This window comes from Mustela erminea, chromosome 15 (genome assembly GCF_009829155.1).
Source record: "Mustela erminea isolate mMusErm1 chromosome 15, mMusErm1.Pri, whole genome shotgun sequence".
NCBI lineage: Eukaryota > Metazoa > Chordata > Mammalia > Carnivora > Mustelidae > Mustela > Mustela erminea.
This window is the reverse complement of record NC_045628.1, coordinates 10,921,032-10,947,044: the sequence shown is the minus strand read 5'-3', so window position 1 is coordinate 10,947,044 and position 26,013 is coordinate 10,921,032. Positions and strand designations below refer to the sequence as shown.

General features: G+C 39.5%; 1 protein-coding gene and 1 non-coding gene across 4 annotated transcripts in view; one reads left to right on the top strand and one right to left on the bottom strand.

Moving 5' to 3' along the window:
- The window catches only part of PCCA (propionyl-CoA carboxylase subunit alpha), a 394,384-nt gene that overhangs the window by 68,631 nt on the left and 299,740 nt on the right, over positions 1–26,013 (top strand). For all 3 annotated transcript variants that reach the window (XM_032314393.1, XM_032314394.1, XM_032314395.1), the window contains one exon: positions 1,572–1,625. In XM_032314393.1, the coding sequence (XP_032170284.1) occupies positions 1,572–1,625 (54 nt within the window). The remainder of the gene's footprint in view (positions 1–1,571; positions 1,626–26,013) is intronic.
- On the bottom strand, positions 6,983–7,085 carry LOC116574645. The gene has a single exon (XR_004279417.1). It is a non-coding gene; the product is annotated as a U6 spliceosomal RNA (small nuclear RNA).

Here is a 26,013-nt window from a genome sequence, read left to right as displayed (position 1 = left end):
CCAAATTTGTTAGGGGGGAAAAAAAAGAAGAAATCCCAATTAGTTTTGAGTATTAACCCTTTCAGTGCAATAAGGACATTAAAAAGAATCTGTGTTATAAATAGGATCCGAAAGATTCTTGTTTAAATTGTTTTAATCATTAAAAAATTACATATACGAGGTTGTTCTTCCAGAAATAAAAACTATGCAATTGGTAATTATTTTAGTTTGATAATGTCAGTAGAATACACTTAACATACATGGAGATAGCACTAATTCTTTCCCATCTCCAGTTCTGTTTGAATGGGGTGGAGTCCGGGGAAAAAACTGATTTCTGACATCAGGAGTCGTGTTCTGTTGGTGCTGTGTGTGTGTGTATGTGTGTGTTTTAGATCAGAGACCTAATTACATATAATGTTGGAAAACTACGCAGAGTTATCTCTGAAATTGGTTGAAAACAGTCAACACCAGCAATTAGCCTGGAGTGCTTCAATTAGTGTTCAAATGTCTTGTGAAAGAAATGTTTTAGTAAGATACATGTTTAAATAAATAACTGAATTCATGAACCCATATTATAGATGTTTACAGTTTATTATCAGAATTAATGAAGGTAATGCTCTTTAATCCTTGAACGATAGCTTGTCAGAATACAGTCTTTCGTTAAGTGTCTCTATAAAATGCATTTGGTGGAGTGAAATTTTCCTGTGATGCAGTTGTTTAAATTTTGTACCAGGTTCTTAAAGCTTAGTTCAGCATTTAAAAATCTCAGATGTGTAGCTACTTCTAGATTATGATATTGGCTCCTTGGAAATTTGGCTTTCTTTACAGTAGAGTTGTTTTCCTGAAAGTATGTCCAATTTTGACTGATAATAGAGGGCCAAATTGTTCAGCCAGTGTGTTAGGCCAGGACGATAGAACTTCTGTGATAGCAACATGGCTTGTGAGAGAAGATGGCATGAAGTGGTTGTGAATAGTTAAGTGGGCCAAGGAAGGAAAGAAGAGTACATGTTAGCAGCAAGAAATTCAGTATGTAAAGAAAAAGGAAACCAGATTTCAACTTTAGTTTTGACAAAAACTGCTCATTGGGTGGCTGGAGTGTGTTCATGTCAGGAATAAAATATGTTAGTTGGCTTAGCCAGGTTTTTGGAAAGCAGCATTTCCCCGGACGGTAAAGAAAGAAGAATTAGGAGTGTTTAATGTATCTCACAAATGGTTTCTTTTAACCTTGTTCTTTGACCCTCCAGCCATTAGAAAATTTTCCGCGCTTGTGACCGAAATTAGCCTCAGAAAAAGTGGGGAGAGTTCAGGTTGTGTTGAAATAGATGTATGTAGGTGGACAGGCAGATTTATAGGTCAGTGGTCCGGATTATGATTGGGACAAAGGTAGTGTACTGCAAGTGAGTTATTATATAGGTAGTTTCTTGGAATTTGGATCTGTACTCCGGAATGTGTGTTGAACCTGTCAGTATGTAAGAGAAGGAACCTGACTCCAAGCCCTTGAAATATAAACACATGAGTGTACTCTCGGTGTGGTTTATAAAAGTTTTGTGATAATGATAAAATTGAAAGTGCTTTTTGTTTTCATTTCTAAGGTACATCCAGGTTATGGATTCCTTTCAGAAAACAAAGAATTTGCCAAATATCTGGTAAGCGTCTAATGAACCAGAGTCTGTTAACTTATATTGCTTTTGTAAATGTGGGTAGTGATGGATTACAGGTTTTTAAAAATTTTTTATTTACTTGAAAGAGCGGAGAGCGAGAGAACGAGTGGGGGGAGGGTGGTGGACAGTGGGAGAGGGAGAAGCAGACTCCCTGCTGAGCAGGGAGCCTGACAAGATGCTCATCCCAAGACCCTGGGATCATGACCTGAGCTGAAGGCAGGTGCTTATTAACCCACTGAGCCCCCCAGATGCCCGTGAATTACAGAATTGTAATTGACTTGTCAATTCTCTGAAAATTATTTGTGAAAAGTGAAGAGTTTTTATTCTGTAACCCAGGTCTTGGTTTGAAGAATAAAAGTGGAAAAGTTATAAAATCATCTTTATATCTAAAGAATGACACCAAGTTTGTTATATATTATATGGACTTTACAGTGCTTGAGTGCCTGGTCGGCTCTGTTGGTTAAGCATCTGCCTTTGGCTTAGGTGTGCATTAGGCTTGTTTCTCAGCGGGGAGCCTGCTTCTCCCTCTCCCGCTCCCCCTTTTGTGCCCTCTCTCTCTTTCTCTGTCAAATATATAAATAAAATCTTTTTTTTAAAATATTTTATTTATTTATTTGACAGAAATCACAAGTAGGCAGAGAGGCAGGCAGAGAGAGGAGGGGAGCAGGCCCCCTGCTGAGCAGAGAGCCGGATGTGGGACTAGATCCCAGGACCCTGGGATCATGAGCTGAGGACATGACTGAGCCACCCAGGCACCCCTATAAATAAAATCTTTAAAAAATATAAACATAAACATGAAAGTTAGCTCTTCAGTAGCTAACTGGGTCAAGGAGTCTGGTGATTTATTATTATACAAGAACGTTATTTCTCTTTTCATTGCATATGGTGGCATTTAAGGTTAAGTCTTACTACTTTCTCTATGTTGGGAAAAGATGTATGTATGATCTGGGTCTCTTTTAGATATTACTACCGTGACCAGGTGAGTTGAACTGATTGCCCAGGTGTATTTATAAATACATTCAAGATGGTACTGATACCTTAGTTTTCTGGTGCTAAAATAGGATTTTTTGAATGCTTCGAGGAGCTGATTTCAGTTATCCCAGGTGGTATCTTAATTTATTATTCTAATATGTTATACTTTGTTTCTGTGAAATGCTTGTGTTTTGTTCTTTCACGGATTTAAAATTATTTATGAATGTACTTTTCTAGATGACATTTCCACTTAAAAGCCATAAATTTAATTTGGACAGTTTTTAAGAACCAAGAGTTCTAGTTTAGAATGATCTATTTTAACCTATTAAAAGATTAAAAACTAGGGCCTAAAGATTAAACTGAGGCCTACAGAAACTGTGATGTAAGGTGACATACATGGCTAATGGTAACAAGTCTGGAGAGGGCAGATTATGTAAAGTAGCCAAAGGTCCAGATTTACCAGATTGTGTGTAGTATAGGCACATTTTCCCATGGACATTCTTTTTTGTTACCATCTTGTTCGAAATTTCAGCTGAGTTCTGTCATTATGTCAGAAAGTGATTTGAATATAACATATACAAATGTGCCTGTACAATATAATGTACTAAATTTAAGTTGTAGAGATGAGGCGTCTCTAAACCATGACCCATGGGCCAAATGTAGCCTGCCACCTGTTTTTTGTAAGTTATATTTTATTGGCACGAAGTCAAGCTCTTTCATTTATGTGTTGTCTGTGGATGTTTTTGCTCTGTAAAGCAGAATGGTGTAGCTATAGCAGAGACTGAATAACCTGCAAAGCCTAAAGTATTTACTGAGTGGCCCTTTTGTAGTAAAAATTGACCAATACCTGATATTGATAAATATTTGGGTCTCAGAGAAGTTAAAGGACAGGCCATTATGTTCATTCATGAATTCATTTAATCATTAAAAAATGATTATTTGGTATCTATGTTTGAAGTATCCGAGGAGGATATAAAAATGAATCAGATATGTGCCCTGCCCATATTCACAGTCAAGTCAAATAATTCAAGTACACAAATGACTTCAGGGAAGAAAATATTACAAAGAAGTTCACATTCTCCTTAAATGAAGATTATTTCCTGTAGGAAGATTGTAGACTATGTGAATGACTGCCTTCCTTTCTCATGAATTTTCTTTCTGATCTCCTCTTCCCCATTTCCCTTTCAAGTCCAGAATTGTATGCAGCTCTGATTTTATCTATGTGGGCTGTGATCATGGTAACTCACAGAGGTGTTTTGTGCATGACTGTTGAAATTTATTTATATTATGGCTTAAGAATGTTGAGAAAAAGGAGGGGGTTTTTGAGTAGATGAAGCCTCGGACTCTTAGTTTTGGCTCAGGTCATGATCTCTGGCTTCTGAGACTGAGCCCTGCCTCCGGCTCCCAGTCTGGCATGGAGCCTGCTTAAGAGTCTCTTTACCTCTCACTTTCTGCCCCCTCTCTTCCCTTCTCCCTTTGCTGTCTCCACTGCCTCTCCTGCCCCTGCCCCCGCCCCCGCATGCGCGCTCTCTCTCTCTCTCTCTCTCTCAAAAAAAGAAAAGAAAAGAAAGTTGAGAAATGTTACCACTAGTATGTTTTGTAGATAGTTTTAACTACGTATGTTTTCTTAACGTTAGTAGAATTCACATTTTAGACACAGATCTCTGACTTTATTATGTTAAAGTTAAATATTTTCAGGAATGTAAAATCTTAAAGTTAAGCCCCATGTATACATTGAAAGAGAAGGTTTCCTTCATCTGTGCAACTCTGACCCCAACCCCCACTGAATTCCCTGGAGGCTGCCACTGTACCCTTGCACCCCTGTTTATATCCTTCTGGAGTGAGTGAGTGTGTGGGTTAGAATTTTGCTGTAGATTGTTATGTACAGGACTCCTCATTTGCTGAAGTCGGATTTTGTTTATAGGAAAAGAAGTGGCACTGACCGTTTCTTGCTTCCCCCAGGCTCTTAAAAATAGGTGTGGTGAATACTAACCTTCAGATAACACTAGCGTCATTCTTACTTTATCTTCCTGACAATCTGTGATGGTAACTATTACCATCCTCCGTGTTAAGAAGAGAGAATAATCTCAGTAGTAAAGGCTTTGCTTGGTGTCACATGGCTAGTAAGTGAGAGTATAGTTTCTAACAAAAGTTAGAAATTCCCAGCTCAGTAAATGTTCCAAACTGCTTCAAAGATGAATTGAAACTAGACCAAGTTATTAGTGTTTTCTGTTTTTGTTTTTTGAAATGATAGGTTTGGCCGGTGCCTATTTTTGCTCTTGGAGGCTTTTCTCTTCTCGCTCATTCTTTCCCCCCATTGGTGCACCATATTTAAGGTCTAAAAACAATTATTTTTGTTTTTCTGATCTTTTGCTCTTGGACACCAGTGAAAGTAACTGTCTGCACTTGGATTTGCTGACTTTATAAGTAAACTTCTTTTAAAGAAAGAGTTTATTTATTTATTTGACAGGGAGAGAGACCATGAGAGAGGGAACAGAAGCGGGGGAGTAGGAGAGGGAGAAGCAGGATTCCTTCTGAGCAGAGAGCCAAGATGCGGGGCGTGATCCTGGGACTCCAGGATCGTGACCCGAGCCAAAGGCAGACGCTTAAGGACTGAGCCCCCCAGGAAACCCCCACAGGAGCCCCCTGACTTTACAAGTAAAGTAGTTGAGTGAGCTGGTAGAGCTGTGCAATGGTCATTGATACCTTTTACTGCTCTATGGTGTATTTACTTTGAATTAATTAATCTGGTTTCCATGGATTTAGAGGAAAAAGTTAGTGACTCTTTTCTTCTGACAGTTTTATAATATATTTATAATCGTGACTCTTAAATGTTATGTTCAGGAGCATTTATGAAAACATATGCAAGTAAGTTCATAAAACCCTTATAACAGAATGTCCTTTAAAATGTTTGGGAATATGTTTCTTTTCCTGCATGTCGGATTAGAGGTTACTTTCCAGAATATTTGTTGAAGAATATGAAGGTGATGTTGAGCAGAAATGTTCTAACATGGATACCTGAAAAGGAGAACTCTTCCTTTATTTCTAGGGAGATTTTTAAGGGCATAGACAAGGCAAATACATTTAGGATTGTGAGGTTTTTGGTGACTTCAATAGGAAGATTAAGAATATGGGATTTTCTACCCTTTGCTTAAAGTTAAAATAACTTGGATATTATACTCAAGCTTTCCTTTTCTCACTCCTTACTGTCCCCAGCACTTACTAGCACAGTCTGTAATCAGAGTTAGAATGCTTGCTCTGCCATTTTGTAGCTGTAAGATCTTTGACAAGTTGCTTAATATTTAAGTCCAGAGTCTTTTAAGTGTCTTCCGCTCGCAGTATGCATGATATGCATGATATGTGCTTCTCCGTCTGACTCCTTATATTGAAAACATGTCTTTTGTAGCCAGCTTGTAGGTGGGTTGTACTTTTAAATCATTCTCCTAATCTGTATCTTTAATTGTAGTGTTTAGTCTATTATGTTTTTTGGTTTGCCTTATTTTCTTTAATAACAGCTTTACTGAAATACAATTCCCATGTCCTAATAGTCACCCTTTTGTGATAAGCAGTTCAGTGTTTTTATTGTCATGGATTTGTATACCCTCATCAGTATGCAATTTCACTAAGATCTGTTAACATTTAATATATTAGTGATGTGACTGGGTTTGTGGCTACCATTCTGTTTTCTTTTTCTGTCTTACTTGGATTATCTTAATTTTTGGAATTTAAATTTATCTATGAAGTCCTTTTTATAGTTGTTTTTCCTAGGTACTGCAGTATGCATCCTTAACTTTTCATGGCCTATTTAGAGTTAATGTTACACCATGTCAGGGGCGCCTGGGTGGCTCAGTCAGTTAAGTGTCTGCCTTCTACTCAGGTCGTGATTCCAGAGCCTGGGATTGAGCCCTGCATTGGCTCTCTGCTCCTTGGGGAGCCTGCTTCTCCCTCTCCCTCTGCTGCTCCTCCTGCTTGTTCTCTTTTGCTCTCTGTCAAATAAAGAAATAAAATCTTAAAAAAAAAAATCATACTGTTTTAGGTAAAATGTAGAAATGTTAATATTGTATAGTTCCCAGTTGCTGTCTTCTGTCAGCATTCTCTGTGCTACTGTTGTCATGTGTATTTATTTCATTAGCATATATTACACATTCCATCAGGAAAATGTCATAATTTTTACTTTAAACATGTTTGAGGACATTTCCTTCACTAATGACCCAAATATCAGCCTTTTGAAATTAAGATTGATTTCTGTGTTGTTCTATTTTTAGGGTACCTTGAAAAAATTATGATGTTTTATTTTTGTCCTTTATTATGTACATATTTAATTGTGGTATATCATATATAACATAGAATTACCTGTTTCATCATTTAAAAAAAATACAGAATGCTTCATGAATTTGTATCCTTGTGCTGGGGCCATGCTAATAATCTTCTCTCTCCTCCCAATTTTAGTATATATGGGGCCCTTTTCACCATTTTAAAAAAGAAATTTGAGGAGTGTCTGGGTGGCTCTGTCGGTTAAGTGTCTGCCTTCAGCTCAGGTCATGATCCTGGAGTCCTGGGATCAAGCCCTGCGTCAGGCTCCCTGCTTAGTGCAGAGCCTGCTTCTCCCTTTCCCTCTGACCCTCACTCCCCGATCCCCCGCGCTGTCTCAAATAAATAAATAAATAAATATCTTTAAAAATTAAAAAAAAAAAAAAAAGAAAGAAATTGAGAGAGGGAGAGTGAGTACCTTGACTGAGGGTGGGGAGGGGCAGAGGGAGGGGGGGAGAGAGAATCCCAAGCATGTTTCCTGCTGCTGTGCATGGAGCCTTGTTCCTAGGACCCTGAGATTATGACCTGAGCCAGAATCACTAGCTGGACACTCAGCTGACTGAACCACCCAGGTGCCCCCTTGTTCACCATTTTTAAGTGCACAGTTCAGTGGCATTAAGTACATTGACAGTGTGCAACTATCACTACTGTAAGTTTTTCATCATCCCAGACTGAAACTTTGTACCCATTAAACAGTAACTCTCTATTATTCCTACCCATACCCCCCCTCCCCGCCCCGCCGGTCTGTTTTACTTTGTGTTTATGAATTTGCCTCTTTTAGGTAGTAACTCTTACAAGTGGAGTCATAGAATATTGTACCTTCTGTGTCTGGCTTGTTTGCGTGAGCGCAATGTCCTCAGGTTCATCCACGTTGTAGCGTGTGTCAGAATTTCATTGCTTTCTCAGTCGGATAAAGCCCATGGTATGGCTCTGTCACATTTTTATCTGCCATCTGTTGATTGTCACCCAACTTTTACATGAGTTAGAATGCTGAAATCATCCATTTTAATTCTTTTGTATCACTGAAGCCCTTAGTAGTACTTGTAACTATCCAGTAGGTGACAGAAGTTGCTGAATTAAAACTTGGAATCCTGGAAATAAATATAGAAAGGGCACATTGAGAAACATCCCTGTGTTTTTAGGTTGTAATGCTATTTTTAACCTCTTAAAGTTGAATTTCATATATTTATTTGTATATAACCCCTAAGCTTGGAAATCAGTAGGAAAGATTTTTTTGTTGTTGTTTTTCTAGTGAAAGTAATAGATTGAAGGTTTTGTCAGATGCAGTGAAGTACATTAATTATCACTGTTACATATAGTGATTCTTATTGCCTCAGATACATTCTAAAATTAAGCTTTTAAGTGCATCCTTTCTAAAATGGGCAAAGAGGCAGAAATAATGAGATGATTACTGGGGTTTTGTTTTTGGACTGGACCTTATCTAAAGATATTGTTACAGAGTTTTTGAGGCACCATATTGGAACAGAGTGTGATATGCTAATTTGCCAACCAAAGACTATTCTGTTCTTGTGTATGTGTATTTCCCAGCATACTTAGGGCATATTTGTTTGAGTCTTTGAGTGTGTGCACATGTGTGTATTTTCTTAGCTTTTTATTTAGTTATTCACATGCTCATTGTTTCATTCTTAGCTCCCCAAATTTGAGAAATGCTGTGCCAGAAGGTAGAAAACGTAGTACCAAAAAATCTGAGTTGGTGACCTTTAAACTGAGATACCATGGGAGAAGAGCATTCCAGTCAAAAAGCAAGATTTCTTTGAGTACCCTTCCCTTCCCTGCTTTGGCATTCCTTTCTGGCCTTACAACTATGTGTCATGTCAAGGACGTTTATTCATCTCTGAATTCGTGTTGTTTACCACTTAACTTACTAGTTATAAATAATTCTTTGCCAATTTTATTTATTTTTTAAAGATTTTATTTTATTTTACAGAGAAGAGATACAGTGAGAGATGTAACCCCACCCGGGAGTAGGAGAGAGGGAGAACAGGCTTCCCTCAGGGCAGGGAGCCTGATGCGGGGCTCGAACCCTGAGATCATGACCTGAGCGGAAGGCAGATGCTTAACTACTGAGCCACCCAGGCTCCCCCTCTTTGCTGATTTTAATGGAATTATATATATATATTTCCAAATATGAGAAAAACTAGAAAAGAGGCTAATCTCTTGCTGCTCACACCAAACTCATTTGAAATACAGATTTGCTTTTAGAAATAACAAATATTTATTAGAATCTAATTCTTATTCATTTTATATGAAAAAAATCTTATATTGGATATCTATATATGACTGTTAGTATAATATGGCTTTGTCTTCTATACATATTAATGGTAAATTACTTTTGCAATCTTCATGCTTTGTAGTTAGAACTTGGGCCTGTATTTTATCGTCGAAGTATATACAGACTGTTGTTTTTATAATTATTCCTGCTATTACTGTTGTTTATCACACCATAAAAGCAAAAGCAATTTATTTATTTTTTAAAATTTAATTTTTTAGAGAGAGAAGGAGGCACGAGCTGGGGGAGGGTATTGAGGGAGAGAGAGAAACTCAAGCAGACTCCCTGCAGAGTGTGGAACCCCACGCAGGGCTCAATCTCATGACCCTTAGATCATGACCTGAGCAGAAACTGAGAATCAGACACTTAACTGACTAAGCCATGTAGGTTCCCCAAAGCAAGACCAAATCTATCTATCTATCTATTTATTTATTTTTAAAAGATTTTTATTTATTTAACAGAGATCACAAGTAGGCAGAGAGGCAGAGAGAGAGGAAGGAAGCAGGCTCCCCGCTGAGCAGAGAGCCCCATGTGGGGCTCAATCCCAGGACCCTGGGATCATGACGTGAGTCGAAGGCAGAGGCTTAACCCACTGAGCCACCCAGGTGCCCCTAGGCAGGTGTACTTCTGAAGGACCTTGCTAAATGGGACTCTGATAGCAGGAGGGGGAGGATTTGCCTTCCTAGTGAGCTAATGATTCTGTTCTTTGGGGATTGTCAGATAATATGAAAAGTGTTTCATATGTGCTTTTTCTTCACTCTTTATATGTTCTGGTGATATCATTACCTCTAATTTATACATGAAGGAACTGAATCAAAATAATTTTCCTGGAAAGCCTGGACAGCCCAGTCAATTAAAGATCTGATTCTTGGTTTCGTCTCAGGTCATGCACAATCTCAGGGTCGTGAGGTCAAGCCTTGCCTTGGGTTCTGTGCTGAGTGGGAGTCTGCTTGAGATTCTCTCTCTCTCTCAAATAAAATAAACAAAATCTTTTAAAAAAATGGTGGGTGGGGTGTGGCACCTAGGGAGCTCAGTCAAGGTTAAGCATCTGATTTCAGCTCAGGTCGGTATCTGAGGGGCCTGGGATGGAGCCCTGTGTCTGGCTCCCTGCTAAGTAGGGAGACTGCTGCACCTCTCCCTCTGCTCCTCCCCCCACTCATGGTCACTCTATCCTAAAATTAAAAAAAAAAAAAATTTTTTTTTTCCTAATCACGTGCTGGTAGTGATCAGTTCTTTTGATGTCTGTTCTTTTCAAGCTCTTGTAAAAAACTGATTTAACTGCACACATTGTATGGAAAACTAAAATTTACTCAGAATCAATGAAGAAAAAATATTGCTTTAATGTTTATGGTATTGTGATTAATCTTGGGAGTGCTTAAGAATCTTGCATACTTTTTAGGTCATCAGAGAATGATAAAATTATATTAAAACATTAATATTACAAGTGCTTACTTATTTTCTTTAGAAAAATGTTACACAGTAACTGAAAATAGCAAATTAATGTATTAATGATACCGTCATTCCATTGCCCATTACTTTGAAATTTTAATTTTTAAAGTAAGCTCTGAATCCAACATGGGGCTCAAACTCATGAGTCCAAGATCAAGAGCCAGTACCTCCTACTGACTGAGCCAGCCTGGCACCTCTGAAAAATCATATTTCAAAAGTTAGTAATAGATACTAGATATCTGTTTGCATTTCATTTTAGTTTTTCCTGTTGTAAATTGCAGATGATATTTTGGTGAGTTAGGCTAATATTTTGAGTGCCAATAAACGAGGCCCTGCTCATGTAAAGCAAGTATTTTATTTTGTGTCCTAAAGCATTAGTTTATAGGATGATTTTTTTTTCTTGACAAACTTCTAAACTTTTCACAGTTTTGCCAAGTCCCTGGTGAGCTTTAGATCACTAAGCCCAAATTTGTTGACTGATTAATGATGAAACCAATAATTGAGTACGTTGTTGGTCTTCCTTTTTTCTTTTCTTTTCTCTTTTCTTTTCTATATAGATAGCCAGAGATTTTATTTTCGCTTTTAGGAAATTATTTGAAGTCAGGGTGGCTTTGAAACAGGTCGCAGAACTCTTAACCAAAGCCGACCATGTTGACAGTCAAGTTTTGCACAATATTTTTAGTTGAGGAAGGGTAGAAATTTTGTGTTTGTCTTAGCTTTTCGGTCTCTGAGGTATTAAAAGTGGTGACAGGGCTGCTCTGTTACTGTTTTGCAGCTCGCTCCTTTAATTGATGTTGAATTGTGGCTTTCCGTGCGCACAGGGTTAAGTAAAAGGGCTGCAGTCATCCAGCGAGCAGTTTCCTTTAATGTGCTCATTAGTGGTGGCAAGTCCAGGTTTCAGCACATGCCAGTAATTTACATTTCATTGCTGAGTGGCTGCCCTTGTTCAAGAGTTGTTTCTAAGCCCGATGAATATATATTGGGAATAAACAGAGTAGAAGAATTGAAAGCCAAATACCCTGCCAGGCCTTTCAGTGGGTTCTGAAGCTTCCAGTGGATCTCTGATTAGCAATGCATGAAGCAGGCTGAAAATGCAAAGATGAGGCCTACAAAAGTTGTTCCAGGTAGGCTATCCCCTTAAATCCCCTTTTTGTGACCACCTTTCCATTTCATCTTCCCCAGATTCTTCTCTCAAGGCAGACTTTCTGTTAAAATGAAAATACTCCGTTAGACCTAGGAAGTGAACAATAGAGGATCCACCTGGTTCCTTTACCCCTTCTAACTATTAAGGGAAGTCTGATTGTTATGCAATGAATCCACAGAAGCAAAGGGCTTGATCGGCTTTACAGCTCCTAGGGACCCCATTATTGTGATTGGGATCTCTGTGGTGATTCCTTCTGGGATTCATTTTTCCCTCTCTGCCTGATTGGTACCAGCTTGTTCTGGCTTTTGAAAGCTTGCATAGATCATTAAAGGGTAATCTGGAGGCCGTGGTCAGTATTCCTGGGCGCAGCGACAGACTCATGTTAGTGTTGTCTTTGAAACTGGGGTATTGGGGAAGATCTAGAAGTTTTCTTTTTGTAGAAAAATTTGATATTTTATAAAAGCATTTTCAGAACTCAGCATTTTATTACAAGTTACTTTGTGCACAGAGGAAACACTAGCCTAGCTATCTTTAGAAGATTAAAAATATGCTGCTAATTCTTTCTCCATTTTAAGTTTACTTTCATATATATGGAAATCTGAGTTTCAAGAACGTGGGTATTAATATTGCCAGTTGTTTGTGTGTTTGATCATCTGGCCTCTGTTTATCTACTTGCTTATTTTTGTGCTGCTTTTCAAAACATTGAATTTAAGAAGTTTTGTTCACAATTCATGGTTAGAATCAAAAGTGAATGAATTTATGACTGACTACAGTATTAAAAGACGTTGAAAAACATGAGTACTCAAAGTCAGTTTATTATTATTTTATGGTAAATTCAAGTTGGATGTGATTTAGCTTTTGGATCACTTAAGCATGAAGGTATGATAGCCACAGTTTATTAAATCTTTTAGTTTTTATTAGCTAGAGTTTTAATAGAGGAGCAACATGGTTTTGAAATCTTTTACATGTATGAAGGTGAAGATGAGAATCTTGAGAATATTAACTTAGTAATGTTCTGATCAGTACCTGAAGCCTTTGCAAAAATGTAGCAATAAATTTACTTTCTAGATGACTACTATTCTTTCTGGATGCTTGCCAGCTAAAATCCCATGGGATTAAGTTCTGGAAAATCACTTGCAAATTTGTGGAGGATATCAGTGACTTTGAATATTTAACTGTCTAAACTGTCATCTACGTGTGTTCTGTCTGTGCATTGGGTTAAAAAAAAAATTAGAAGTTTGTCAGCCAGTTAGAATTAAAGGTGACATCTGCTTTTAATTGGTGTTTTATTTTCTTCCAAGTCAGTAAAAATTCAGTAAGACATGAATTACCAAATTTTGCAATGCTAAGCAACTTGTCAAGTGACAGTAAGCACTACCTTGAGCACTTGTACAGATGGGAAGTGTTAAAATGTTGATTAATCGTCCCAATTCTGATTATGGTTTTAGAAGGCTAAAGCTTGTGTAACCATTGCCAGCTTTCTAGTGTCAGAATAGCATTCATTTGTTAATTTTGTAGGCTTTTTTCAATTACTGGCAAATTGCCTCTTGTATAATGAGCGTGTAAATAGTTCTAGTGATACTTGGTTAGTAGACCTAGGGCCAGATAAAGAAATGTAGAATTCCCTGTTTCTCAGGTCCATTATTTATTTAGTAAACACTTTAGTTCAATTCTTTTTAGTAAAAAAGAAATTGAAAAAAAAATTAAAAGTGAGCTGTAAGATGGTATTCCTTTACACACACCCGTGATGTGTTGAGAAGGGTGCTGTATCTCTTTGAATCTTGGCAAAGGAAGGCTTGTCTGGCCCCCTGTAGAAAAAGAAAATCGATTATTTCTGTTTTACCATTTCCAAACCATTTTAAGATACAAAACATAAAGAAATCAGTTCCTTCAAGAAGAGCATGTAAAACTAGCTCAAGACTTCAGATATTCTCAGAGCTAAAAAAAAAAAAAAAAAAGACTCAAGAAAATATTCCCATCATACTGATTATATTTTAATATTCTTGTTACTGAAAATTTGAGCATGGTACTAAGTGGTCTCTTTTTATAAAGTGTGTCTTTAAAAATTTCACTGTGAAGGAGATATTTTTTTTACTGCTGTTAGATAAAAGGGGAGTTTCTCCTTTTCTTATTTGAAAAGATCTGCTTTGTAGTGGTGGAATTTTGTTTTAAAAGTGGTTAGGACTTGAAGCAACATTTCTTAGATTAGGTTTTTAATATTACCAGACTGAAGTTATATTCAGGTCTTGTTTTTTGTTGTCCACTTCTGAATATCTGATAAATGTTTTATGTAGTGATACATTCTTCCTACCAGAAAACATAGGGTTATTTAATTTGATTCATAAAATTTTCCTGTTCAGTTAGCTTGGATAGTGTGTAGATTTTATTTCAACTTAAAAAAGTAGACAAGATGCTTATTCACTTAATAGTTTTGTTGATAAGTCTCATCTTAAACCCAGGAGCCACGTTTAGCAGTTCTGACATATTTTTTAGAAAATAGTTGAGAAATAGAAAATGTAGATTTTATTTAGCTCAACTATACAAAACTTTCTGATGCCCTATAGCTTCAGGATTCATTGCCCCTGTACATTTTCCAAATTATTTGCTTTTCAATGCATAAGGCTTTAATTTACCTCCTACTGACACCCCCCAAATGGGTTTTTCAGAATTTTGAGAGGGGACTACTATAGTTGCTCTTAGATCGTAGTTGGGTTGCTGGCCCAGACTCTCCTCTAAGATGCCCCAGATCTGGGAGGTTCTGGCAACATCTAGTGGGCAAATGTTTTCAGATATTTTCTTAGCTACAGAATTACTGTTTTCTGCAGCACTCTTGCTTCTTTGAATCCTGTTTTAATGCCTGTTTATTTTAAGAAGTAATTTAGACATAAGATTTAACAGCATTTTTTTTTTGCTGTTAACTTAGATTTTTGTCTGTATGATCTTTTTCTTTACCTTGAATTTTACAGAATAATAATGAAGTTAAATATTTGTACCTTGAACTAATTAATTGCTTCTGTAAATAACTGATTTTATAAAGTAGAATTTATATGCTGATAAAAAGCACTGCTTTATTTTTTGAAGTTTAAATTTTGTCAGTTAATGTACAGTGCAGTATTGGTTTCTGGAGTAGAATTCAGTGATTGATCAAGTGCATGCAGCATCCAGTGCTCATCATAACAAGGGGCCTCTTTTATACCCATCCCCCCCACCTAGCCTATCCCCCACGCACCAAAAACTACTGTTGAGTAATAACATCTCAGGTGCATTCTCTTAGAGATGCTCAGTGACTTTGTGTTCGTTTATGCTTGCTGTGTTTTTAAGGAATAAGAGAAACCCGTTTGGTATCTGTATTTTATTGAAAAGAAGAACCTACAGCTCGTATTTGCATTGGGGCAATAATTTACTTTTTTGGCTCCAAATGCTTTTATGATCTTTTAGGAAATGGAGAATCTTGATAGACTTGGCTGCTTAATCATTTCTGTGTTTTCAGTTCAGTTTGGTCACTAATACTTGACTTGTTTTTTTTAATATTCTTGCTGCTCTTTGCCGGTAGCGCGTGGTTCCTGTTGTTTAGATTACCAAGCTTTCTTTATCATGTGATCCTGTCACTCTGTTGACAATTGATTGGATCAGGGATTAGTGTCTGACCCAAAGGCAGTGCTCTATGGAGGGGTCATAGCTTAGGGGTGTGTGTGTGTGGGGGGGGGTGCCCGGTGGGGTAGGGGTGGGCGTTGATTTGGATATGTGTGTGGTGGGACTCTTAGGTAGGGGTGGGGTGCCAAGAAGGTTGTGACACTTGAACTGAAATAATAAGATGAGAAGGAGCAAGCAATGTGAAGATCCATGGCAGACCCTCTCCACGCAGAGGGAATGGCAGGTGTAAATGCACTGAGGCAGGAATGAGATGAGCGTGTGGCTTGAGAGAAAGAAGCTGGTGTGGCAGGAGAGTAATGAATGAGGAGGCATGTAGTACAGTTTGGAAAGGTAGGCTTAGGGCAGATCAGTTGGGATTTTCAGTTGTGTGGCATTAGGAAGCCACTGGGGGAATTAAAGTGTGTGCTGACTTAATGTGATGTACTCTTTTATTACTATTAGGAGAGTGCATATCAAATTAAAGAGTAAGGTGATTAACAACTGTTATGATAATATGAGCGGAAAAATGTGAGTTCCATACTGAATATGACAAGAAACAGTGTCCTAGAAGTAGGTGAAATCTCACACCTGCCGGCCTGCAGATGCTTTTAGGATACAGCTCTGTGAAAACAAAGCTATCTGCTAATTTATACTTTGCAAATCATGGACTTTTCAGTAAACTCCACCCTTACCAGCAAAAGTTAATCTTATACCAAGAATCATTCCTCTTCCCACAATGGTTTGTTTCCTCAAGTCTAGATTATTCAGTCTTTGAAAAACCACTCTAGTTAGACTGCTCAAGGGAACCTTTGACCTTCAAGTCCCAAGAGCACTTAGCAGCTAGGTGTGGATACGAAGGGGGAATATATGGCATTCCAGTTTAAGGTGGCCATTTGAAGTTTTGTATCCTTTGATATCTTCCCACCAGTGTTAATTACTGATATGCTTCTTTGACTCTGTGTCTGGCTAGTGGGTAATGTTATACCATGTAGACATGCTTTAATAAATGCTTGTAAATGTCAGGTGTGCATGGTGCATGCACTCTCCCATTGTAGTGGAGAGTTTGCCTGTCCAGCATCCTCTCTGCTATGGGTGATAGTTAAGCCAGTTATGATCACCTTATCTTCCCTGACAGTTACTGATTCAGGGATGAGTCAGTGAAGGCTTGAGCCAGTTTGGGTCAATGAAACATGAGAAGCTTTTTTGAGATTCCTTAGGAGAGGAAACTTTCTCATTCTAAGCTTTAGCATCAGTGTGTCTCTCTCCTTTCTCCCCGTCTCTTCTTTGTCCTCCCACACATTTTGTGACGAGCTGACAGCCATATTGTCACCGTGAGGGTAGCTAGCAGGGGGATAGATTCAAGAGAATGGCAGAGAAATCAAGAACTGTGAGATGTACTTTTAGAAGGATTTCTGTCTTAAGAGATGGTGGGGTGTGTGTTGGGGCAGGGGAGAGTAGGGATGTTTCATGGGGTAACAGCATTTTGCGCTTTAACAGATGTTTATTGAAAAGCATTCCTATCTCACTATGTTAGATACTGAGGAACTAATTAAAAAAAAACAGACTACAGAACGTGCTTTTCCAGGAAATTTATTTATGTGTATTGGCTTTTGATTTAAGACTGTCTATTTTTTGCTTTGGATTTAGGGACTGAGAAAACACTCTATTATTAATATTTAGTGAAAATTGGAAAAAACCAGAGCTTAAAGAATTAACCCTTAATTATTAGGGAACTAGTCTTAGGACTGTGAGTTGCTTTAATGATGTTGCCAGGCAGTCAGAACTATCTGCGTATCAGGCAAGGGTGTGTTGAGAGATCCCAGAGTTAGAAGATAGGTAGGCTTGAGGAAGGTGTCGGAAACAGACCAGCCAGCTGTCAGCTCTTGTTTCCCTCTTGTTTCTTCTTTCTTTACAATCTTTCTGCGTGCTTGTCTACTTGAATCCTCTGCTTCTCTACTCATGTGGCCCAGTGTAACGTGTCAGAATCACAGTCCCTGAGTTTAGGTGAAAAGAGGAAAGCTGTGTTTTTCTTTCTGTCCTTGTTCCTAGCTTTGAAAGGGACTATGATAGATGGAGTTTGGATTAGCTGCTCTTTGCTCCAGTCGCCTGTGTTCAGGGAGCAAGATCGGAGCATTCAGAAGGGCTGCGGCTGACCGGTCTTTTGCTGTGGTTGGGAAAAGGACAGTTCAGGAAGGTTGTGAGCTGGCTAACTCTGCCACAGACATCTGTTACACCCCCTAATTACAGGGCAGTGTGAGAACTTCCGCCATCAGAGTGTATCTAGTGTAGGTGCTGCTTGGAAGTAGTAGTTAATTCTGGTAGGTTTGGAATTGGGATAAGTGGAGGGAAGATTGTCAAACTTTATATATAAGGGTGTGTGTGTGTGTGTGTGTGTGTGTGTGTGTGTGTGTGTGTGTTTGAAAGGCTTAGTGAAGAAGAGTATTTCGTATGTGTATAGCTATTGGTTTCCTCCTGAGGAACTGACACCTATCATAAAAGCTCTCTGCCCCTGTAAAGCTCTGTTTCATGACTGTAGCTTCTTTTGGAGTTATGAAGTACACATGTGAAGAAAATCACAGACTTTTTGAGCTAGGAGAAACTTAGAACTTAACTAATTTGGTGGTTCGGCATATATCTTTTGATGCGGCGGATGCTGGTGAATACAAAGATGGCAAAGGTTCACTCCCCCATGAAGTTGGTAGAAGAGATGCCGGGGGGAGGAGGTTCAGAGAGTCCTAGATGGCCTGTGAGGAAGTCAGATGAAGAGGTTACTTTTGATCGGGGAGGAGTGTCTAGGGAAGCCTCCTGAAGAAGGCGGCATTTCAACTAGGCTTTGAAGACAGATAGCATTTAGATAGAGAAGATGGTAGAGGAAAAGCATGGGCGTACAAAAGGGGGAAGGATATTTCAGGAGGGGGATTGATTTTCTTGGCTCTCCCTTCGAAATGAGTTTGGAATCGGACCACTTCTCACCACTCTCAGCGCTACTGTCTGTTCTGGTCCCCGGCATCTCTCATCCGCATCATTCACTAGCTTCCGCCTTGCTCTCCAGATTCCCTCCTCACCTCCCTCCAGGGGATTCTCAAAACCCGGTCAGAATGATCTGTCAACATGTACGTCAGATATCAGAGCATTTCTTGGCTAAAAACCAAGCTACAGAATACCTTTATTTGCTTCCAGTTTCATTCAGAATCAGAGCCAAAGTCCTTCAAGACACCCACCACCCTGCACTGTTCTGACCTAAAAAATTCTGTTTTTTTTTTAAAGATTTTATTTATTTATTTGACACAGAGAGATCACAAGTAGGCAGAGAGAGAGCAGGAAGCAGGCTCCCTGCCGAGCAGAGTCTGATGCAGGGCTCGATCCCAGGACCCTGAGATCATGACCTGAGCCGAAGGCAGCAGCTTAACCCACTGAGCCACCCAGGCGCCCCTGACCTAAAAATTTTATATTCTTTCTCACTTCCTTTGTTTTAGCTTTTTTTTTTTTTAAACTCTTTTTTGAGATACAAGATATACTTGCAACCTCAGAGCCTTTTCACTTGCTAGTTTTTTTAGTGAACACCATGCCTCCAGATAGTTCTTCTTCTTCTTCTTCTTCTTCTTCTTTTTTTTTTTTAAGATTTTACTTATCTATTTGACAGACCGAGATCACAAGTAGGCAGAGTGGCAGGCACAGAAAGAGGAGGAAGCAGGCTCCCTGCTGAGCAGAGAGCCCAATGTGGGCTCGATCCCAGGACCCTGAGATCATGACCTGAGCTGAGGGCAGAGGCTTTAACCCACTGAGCCACCCAGGCGCCCCAGATAGCTGTTCTTTAGGCCATTCTCCGAAGTCCTTTTCTCAAAGAGCTCCCCTGATTGGCCTAATGAAGGTGCAGGTCACCGATCTCCCACCACCTTATGCTCTTAATTCCCATTTCTTAATTTATTTTTCTCTGAAGTATGTATTGCTGCCTGATATGTATTTAGTAACCTACACAACCACAGGAGTTGTTTATTTCTTTTGATACTTTATTTCCTCAGTGCCTTAACTATATCTGACTCATATATTTGTTTAATGAGCAAGTAAATTGAGTAAGAGGTGGATTGTCTACCTTTGTGTTTGGGCCATTCGTGGAACAGATTCAATACCCTAAATTCTTCTCAAGTTTAAGTGGATATTTATAAATGTACAAATCACTTGTACAGTTTCTGTGCAAGGTGTTACTCAGCTGGCACTCATGATCATAATACTGGAATTTTAAACCCCTTTATCATATAAGCCAGTGTTTGGCAAACTTCATCTGTAAAGGGTCCTGATAATAAATATTTTAGACTTTGCAGGCCATAGTGTCCCAACTGTTCAACTCAGTTGTAACCATACAACTTTGCAGTTGCAGTGTGGAAGTAGTCCTAGACAAGAGGTAATATGAATGGGTATGGTTGTGTTTTAATAAAATTTATTTATGGGCATGAAAATGAGAATATTATATAATTTAACATGTCTTGAAATACTCTGTTTTTGATTTTTTCCCCAATTATTTTAAAATTGTCCCTTTTTAGTTGGATAGGAATGACTACTCCGTGGTTTGGGTGTGGTGTTTGAAACAGCTATGTAGCTGCACAAATATATTTAGTCTAGTGCACATTCACTGCCATGTTGATAAGCACATACTTGGTTATGCCCATTAGAAAGAGACTCGGGGCAAATCAGAAAGCCCATGGTACAGTTATCTGTGCTAATGGCTGGGGAGTGTAGAGTAATAGGGGAAATAAAATCAGGATGATATAGAAATAATCTTAGAATGTGTTGTGTAGTTTGCGTGTGCAGGGCCTACTAATCATTTCAGTTTTTTCAGTAACATTTGGGTTACATTCTCTTTAGTGCACATCAGTTGAGAATGTGAACCGTGTATTCAGATATGCTGTGGAGAAATTATTTTCAGAATTAAAAGTCTTCATGGATTGACTGAAAAATAATTGCATTGGTAAAATATATGTAAAATACAGTAGCTTATGTAAACATTAATGTTAGATTTAGAAAATGGTTTTCCCAGATCATTTGAATGATGCATTTGAAGAGGCCAGGGTTCACTTTCCCAGCCCCGAATAGAGTAAGGCAGGACTTGGCAGCATGAGAGATGTGGGATTGAAGCCTCGGGTTTAAACACACCCCATTCTGTGGGTGCTTGATAAATTCATACCTGCTGATGTTTACATTAATGGATTAGGTATTATTCTGTGTGATGAAAAAATTGCAGAAAGAGGGTAAGCATGTAAGAAGGAACAGGAATTCTGTCTTAGCATGTTGAGACTAATGTAGGGAAAAGGAATTCTTGGAAATAAAAGTCAAATGGGATCTGTGAAAGAAATGAGTTTTTAGGGGCGCCTGGGTGGCTCAGTGGGTTAAGGCTCTGCCTTTGGCTCAGGTCATGATCTCAGGGTCCTGGGATCGAGCCCCCCGTCGGGCTCTCTGCTCAGCAGGGAGCCTGCTTCCCCACCCCCCGTCTGCCTCTCTGCCTACTTGTGATCTCTGTCTGTCAAATAAATAAATAAAATCTTAAAAAAAAAAAAGAAATGAGGTTTTTAGGCAGATACAGGGATTAGTGCTAATTTAAATTTGTTTGTTTTCATGAAGCTGACCACAAGGTGGGGAGTATGTTGTGTGATCTCTGGATGACCAATGACATCATCCTAAGTTGCTGCAATAGGAGACTTACATTATTTTAAATAACTTACGAAAATTTTATTTAGAAAATTACAGATAAGTAAGTTTGAAGCAATGATCTTAGATACATCTTGACTATTTAGTAGTATGAACAGTGATTACAATTTTTTGTTTTCCAGTAATGTAAAATTCTTATTTTAAACTCATAAACTTACACCTTTCCACTCTAAGGTAATTTTTATGCTGTCTTCTCATCTTAGTAATAAGTAAATAAATAAATAAATACCCCCAATCAATTTACATGTGGTTAATTTGAAAATTCTTTGTAGATTGGGCAACCATATTGGAAAAGGACAATCTTTTGAGGGCTTTATTATAGGTAACCTAAAGAAGACAGAAGACTGTATTTTAAATTAGTTGCGTCTCCTGAGGTGCTGGCCTTTATTTCTCGGTAAGTCTTAACTAGGGTTTAGCCTTCTCTGACAATAGCTGGAAATTGTGGGTGACTGATGACTCTTCTGTCCCCAGAGCACTGTTTTCTGAGTCGTATGGTGGGTGGACCTTTGTGTTCTATGGAAATGCCGTTGCATGTCATCCCAGCTCATAGGACTTCATCCTTGACAGCAGTTTGTATGTTCTGCTCACTTGTCACATTCTCTCTGTTCAACTTCTTGTGTAGATATTGAAGCCAAGGATTTAAGAAGACTTTTGCAGTGTATTTGTAATTAAATAGCATTATTAAACTGGAGTTGAAGTCTTTGGTCAAGGAGAGTGACTGCAGTGCCAGAAGTGAGCTTCTAAAACAGAAAAACATCCTAAATCCCACAGCTTTACAGCGTGAACAGTACTACTCCGAAAACACCCTTTTGGTTTTGGAACTGAAATATTAAAGGTAGTAATAACGTGAGTAAACTGTTTAACGTCTGTCAGAAGCATTTCAAGCACACGGCAGTCGAGATGACATAGGTAGCTGTGAGGTTTTAAGTGCTCAGTCATTTCTCCCAAGACATTATAGGATTGGCTTGGGTCTGATCGGCTGAGGACATCTCCAGGTCGAGTAAAAATGCCCCTGGTGTCTCCGTCTGGGTGTCCTACTACTAAGCCACTGATAGGCAGAATGAGTCTTACTGTCCTTGTAACCAAACCTGCTTGTGGTTCCGTATTTCAATGGGGTTTTCTGGTCCCAATGGCCTTACAGTCCCTTTGAGTGCTCGGGTCCCTTCCTCTTCCTTCTCTCCAAACCTGTTGGTGTCACTGCAGCTTCTCTTACCTCTTTCCCCCTCCGGATCCGGCTGCTGTCCCCCACCTCCTCCCTCCCTCCTTTCCACCTGCACCGTGCCACAGCCTCGGAGCCGAGCCACAGCCTCGGAGCCGAGCCACAGCCTCGGAGCCGAGCCACAGCCTCGGAGCCGCTCGGCGCTGCCGCCACGCTCGGTCCTGAAGCGCTACGGAGCCGCCGTGTCCCCCGGTGGCCCGTTCGCCACACTTGGGTTTCTGTCCGCTTCCAGCACCGCTCGTGCCTCCCTTCCCGGAGTTCCCCTTCCCGGAGGGAGTCTGGCTGCTGGGGCGGGAGGCTGTGTCCGAGAAGCCCGGCCACAGCTTTTCCTCCCGAAGACCGGGTCTCGCTCTTTGCTTGGAAGAAGGCGCGCCGGACTTGAGTCGCGTGTCGGAAGGACAAGCGGGCTTTCCGGCTGAGGGAAAGGAGCCAGTTGAAAGGACGAGATGCAGGGTGAGGGGGAGGTAGGTCTGGCCTCTTCGGAAGGGGCCCGAGTTCGTTGGGGCTTCGGGGCTGACGGCAGTGGGACCCGCCTCCGAGCGCGGCTCCCGGGATGTGTTTAAGTCTACGCAGCCGGGAAGGCCGGTTGGCAGGCCTCGCTGGCCGACAGCTCTGTGCCGGACTTCCAGAGTCGTTCACGCTTGTGTGGCAGCTTCCTTTGGGTCCCTTCTGTCCTGTGTGCTTTACATCTGTCACTTCATTGAACCCTCATGGGTTCAGAAACAGGCACAGAGTGGTTAAGTCACCTGTCAGAGGCCGACCAGGGAGTTCGCGGTGGAATTGCAGTGTCAGGCCAACTCCACAGTCCCTGCACTTAACTCTTACTCTATTTCTTCTGATTCCTGCCTTTCTAACAAGAAAATAATGAAGAACCCTGCGTGACAGTTGTTTCCCGTGATTCAAGGGCCGTGGGAAGTGAGGGGTGTATAGGTGGCATCCGCTGTGACTTCAGAACTTCCAATGGCTGCATCAGGGTGGTGGTCACGTACGTGTGAAGGGAGTCACACTGCTGGTTAAGAATATCCTTTTGCTGGGATTTGTGCTTATGCCTACTGGATGTTGACGTAAAGCTTAGCCGTTCGGATATGATGCCCCATTTCTTCCTCATCAGTCACTGGCTGAACTTCGGTGACAGGAGAAGATTTCAGGCTCACCTGTTATTTATCAGAAGGTAGGAAGGCTCTGGTGCACTTTCTGAGAAAGACAAATATCAGGTGATCTGAAGATGTTAAAATTATAGCGTATCTAATATAACAGAAGGGAGAAATTTTCTGAAGCAAAGGGCAGGGAATTTCTGAAATATGGTACTCCATGTATGATAAACTTACATTAAGTTGGCTCACAAAGTTCCCACCCATATTTGCTTTATTCCAATTGCCATGATTAGTTTCCCAGAATATTCTAGACTCAGAGCACTCATGCTAGGTTGTGATTTTAATTGCTTGTTATATCACATCTTCCAAGTTGGTGTGTCAACTAGGAGGCCAGTGATACATCTCTGTCTTGTCTTTCATTTTATCCCTACATTTAGCACAGTGCCTGCCACACACTGGGTATTTGGCAAGTGTTTGTAGAATGAATGCATGACTGGCTGTTGAGTTGATAGCAGAGAAGTCTGTAATCGAGATCTGGTTATTGTTGGACTTGAGGGAAAGAGGAGGCCGTTCTGAATGAGCACTGGTTACATGTAACCTCCTCGTCATTCTCTGATGACCGTAGAACCCTCTACAGACCAGTGAGAGTGGTTTTCCTGTGTACTTAAATGTTTGCTTTCCCATGCTACTTTTCCAAATCCTAGTTGCCTTTTTTCCTCAAATGCTTCCCTTTCTGTGAAGCCTTCCCTGATTCCCACATCGAACCCTATTCATAGTAGTGCCTTATTTATTTATTTTTTGGGGTGCTTTTACTACTCTATACCATGTATTGTTTCTGTTGTTTGGTATGTGTTGTTCTACCAGACTATAAACTCCTTGTGGGCAAAACCCAGGTCTTGTCCAAACCAGCATGCTTCCGAGAGTAGAAAGGAGCGCTAACCAGGTGGTTACTGGGGTAATAGTCCCGTCCGAGAACTGTGCCGGGCACACCTGATGCATGAGCGGTGTTCGGTATTCCGCTCGAGGTCTGGCTTATTGCAGAAGCACTCGCCACCTGGACCTGTTCACAAGCATGAGAAGGTAGCAAGATCTTAGTCTTGTTTCTGTCACTTTACCTGTTTATTAGTGACGGTGGGCAATTCATTTCATCCTTTGGATCCTAATTTTACTGACATGTTCAGTGGAGAGGATTATCTGTATCCTGCTGGTTTCTTGGCTCCCCCCTTTTGAGGAAAAGATATTAAAAAACCTTTAAAACTGTGAGATGGCCTACAACATAAGGTACTACAGTAGAATTTAGAATAAAATGAAGATTTTCTGACTTTGTAAACAAACTAGAAGCTGAAGACTGAAGTGTTTATAAAGTTGTTTTTTAGCAAAAGCATAATACAGTGCCCTATAGACAGTGTTAAATAAGTAAATTAAAAAAAAAATATTAGTGCTTGCTTCGGGAGCACATATAGTTAAAAAACCCCCACATTATTGGTGATATTGAATTCCTTTTTCTTTTACTTTTTTTAAACTTAAAAAAGTTTCTCACCTAGAGATAACCTCCATTTGGGTCATTCCTCTACATCTTATTGTCACTTTCACTTCAGTGCGTCCTTGTTAATGACCAAACTGAAAGGTGAAAGTAGCAGGTTGGTGGGTTAGACTGTGCTGAGGAGTGTGAGGAATTACTCAATTGTTCCTGGCAATTAATTGAAAATCATGATCTCTGCTTTTTTAGCATTCCATTCAGTATTTGAAATAAGCTTTATAATGTCAGCTATCCTAGAGCATGGCAATTAAAAATGTGCCGACAAAAAAGAATATCCCCACTGTAGATAGAACATGCTTTATTCAGAACATATGACTCTTAATTCCATCCAGTGGTGGTATCGAAAACTTGATGTGTTCCAGAAAGCAGTAAATTAAGCAAGCAGTACGGGAGGACTTGTAGTACATTTAAAAAATAAATACATAAATATTTTCAAAGGAAATAGAAAAAGTACATAATTCAGATCATATCCCAGACCAATTTAAAAAAAATTTTAAGTGAAATTTAGTTTCTAATACTTGGACCAAACAAAAGCTCTCTAGCCTTTCACCAGCTGGCCAAGTGACTATACCTACTCACTACTGGCAATAAACATTAACACATTGTGAGGCATGAACAGGAAGTCATGAGGCATCTGCATTAACATCCCCTCATGCTAATTGAAGTATTATTAAATCTTAAATTTTTTTTACTTAACAGTGTAAAATTGCTCATCTAATTTCATAGTCATTATATGGTATATTCCAAAATTGAACTGGGAAAGTATTTGTTTTGAATCCAAAAGTACCAATTAATTTTAGCATTCATGAAACATTAAAAATAATTGGATGAGGGAGAAATGAAAGCAACTCATTTTTAATATCTAGACTGTAGGGACATAAAATATTTTATGTGAAGTGCAAAAGAAGGAAGTTACAGCTTCATAACTAGTTTCTGTGGCCAGTTTACACAAGGAGAACCTTAGCAACACATACAAATTTAAATGTGAAGCTTCTTACTTTGTTCTTTAAGGTACACA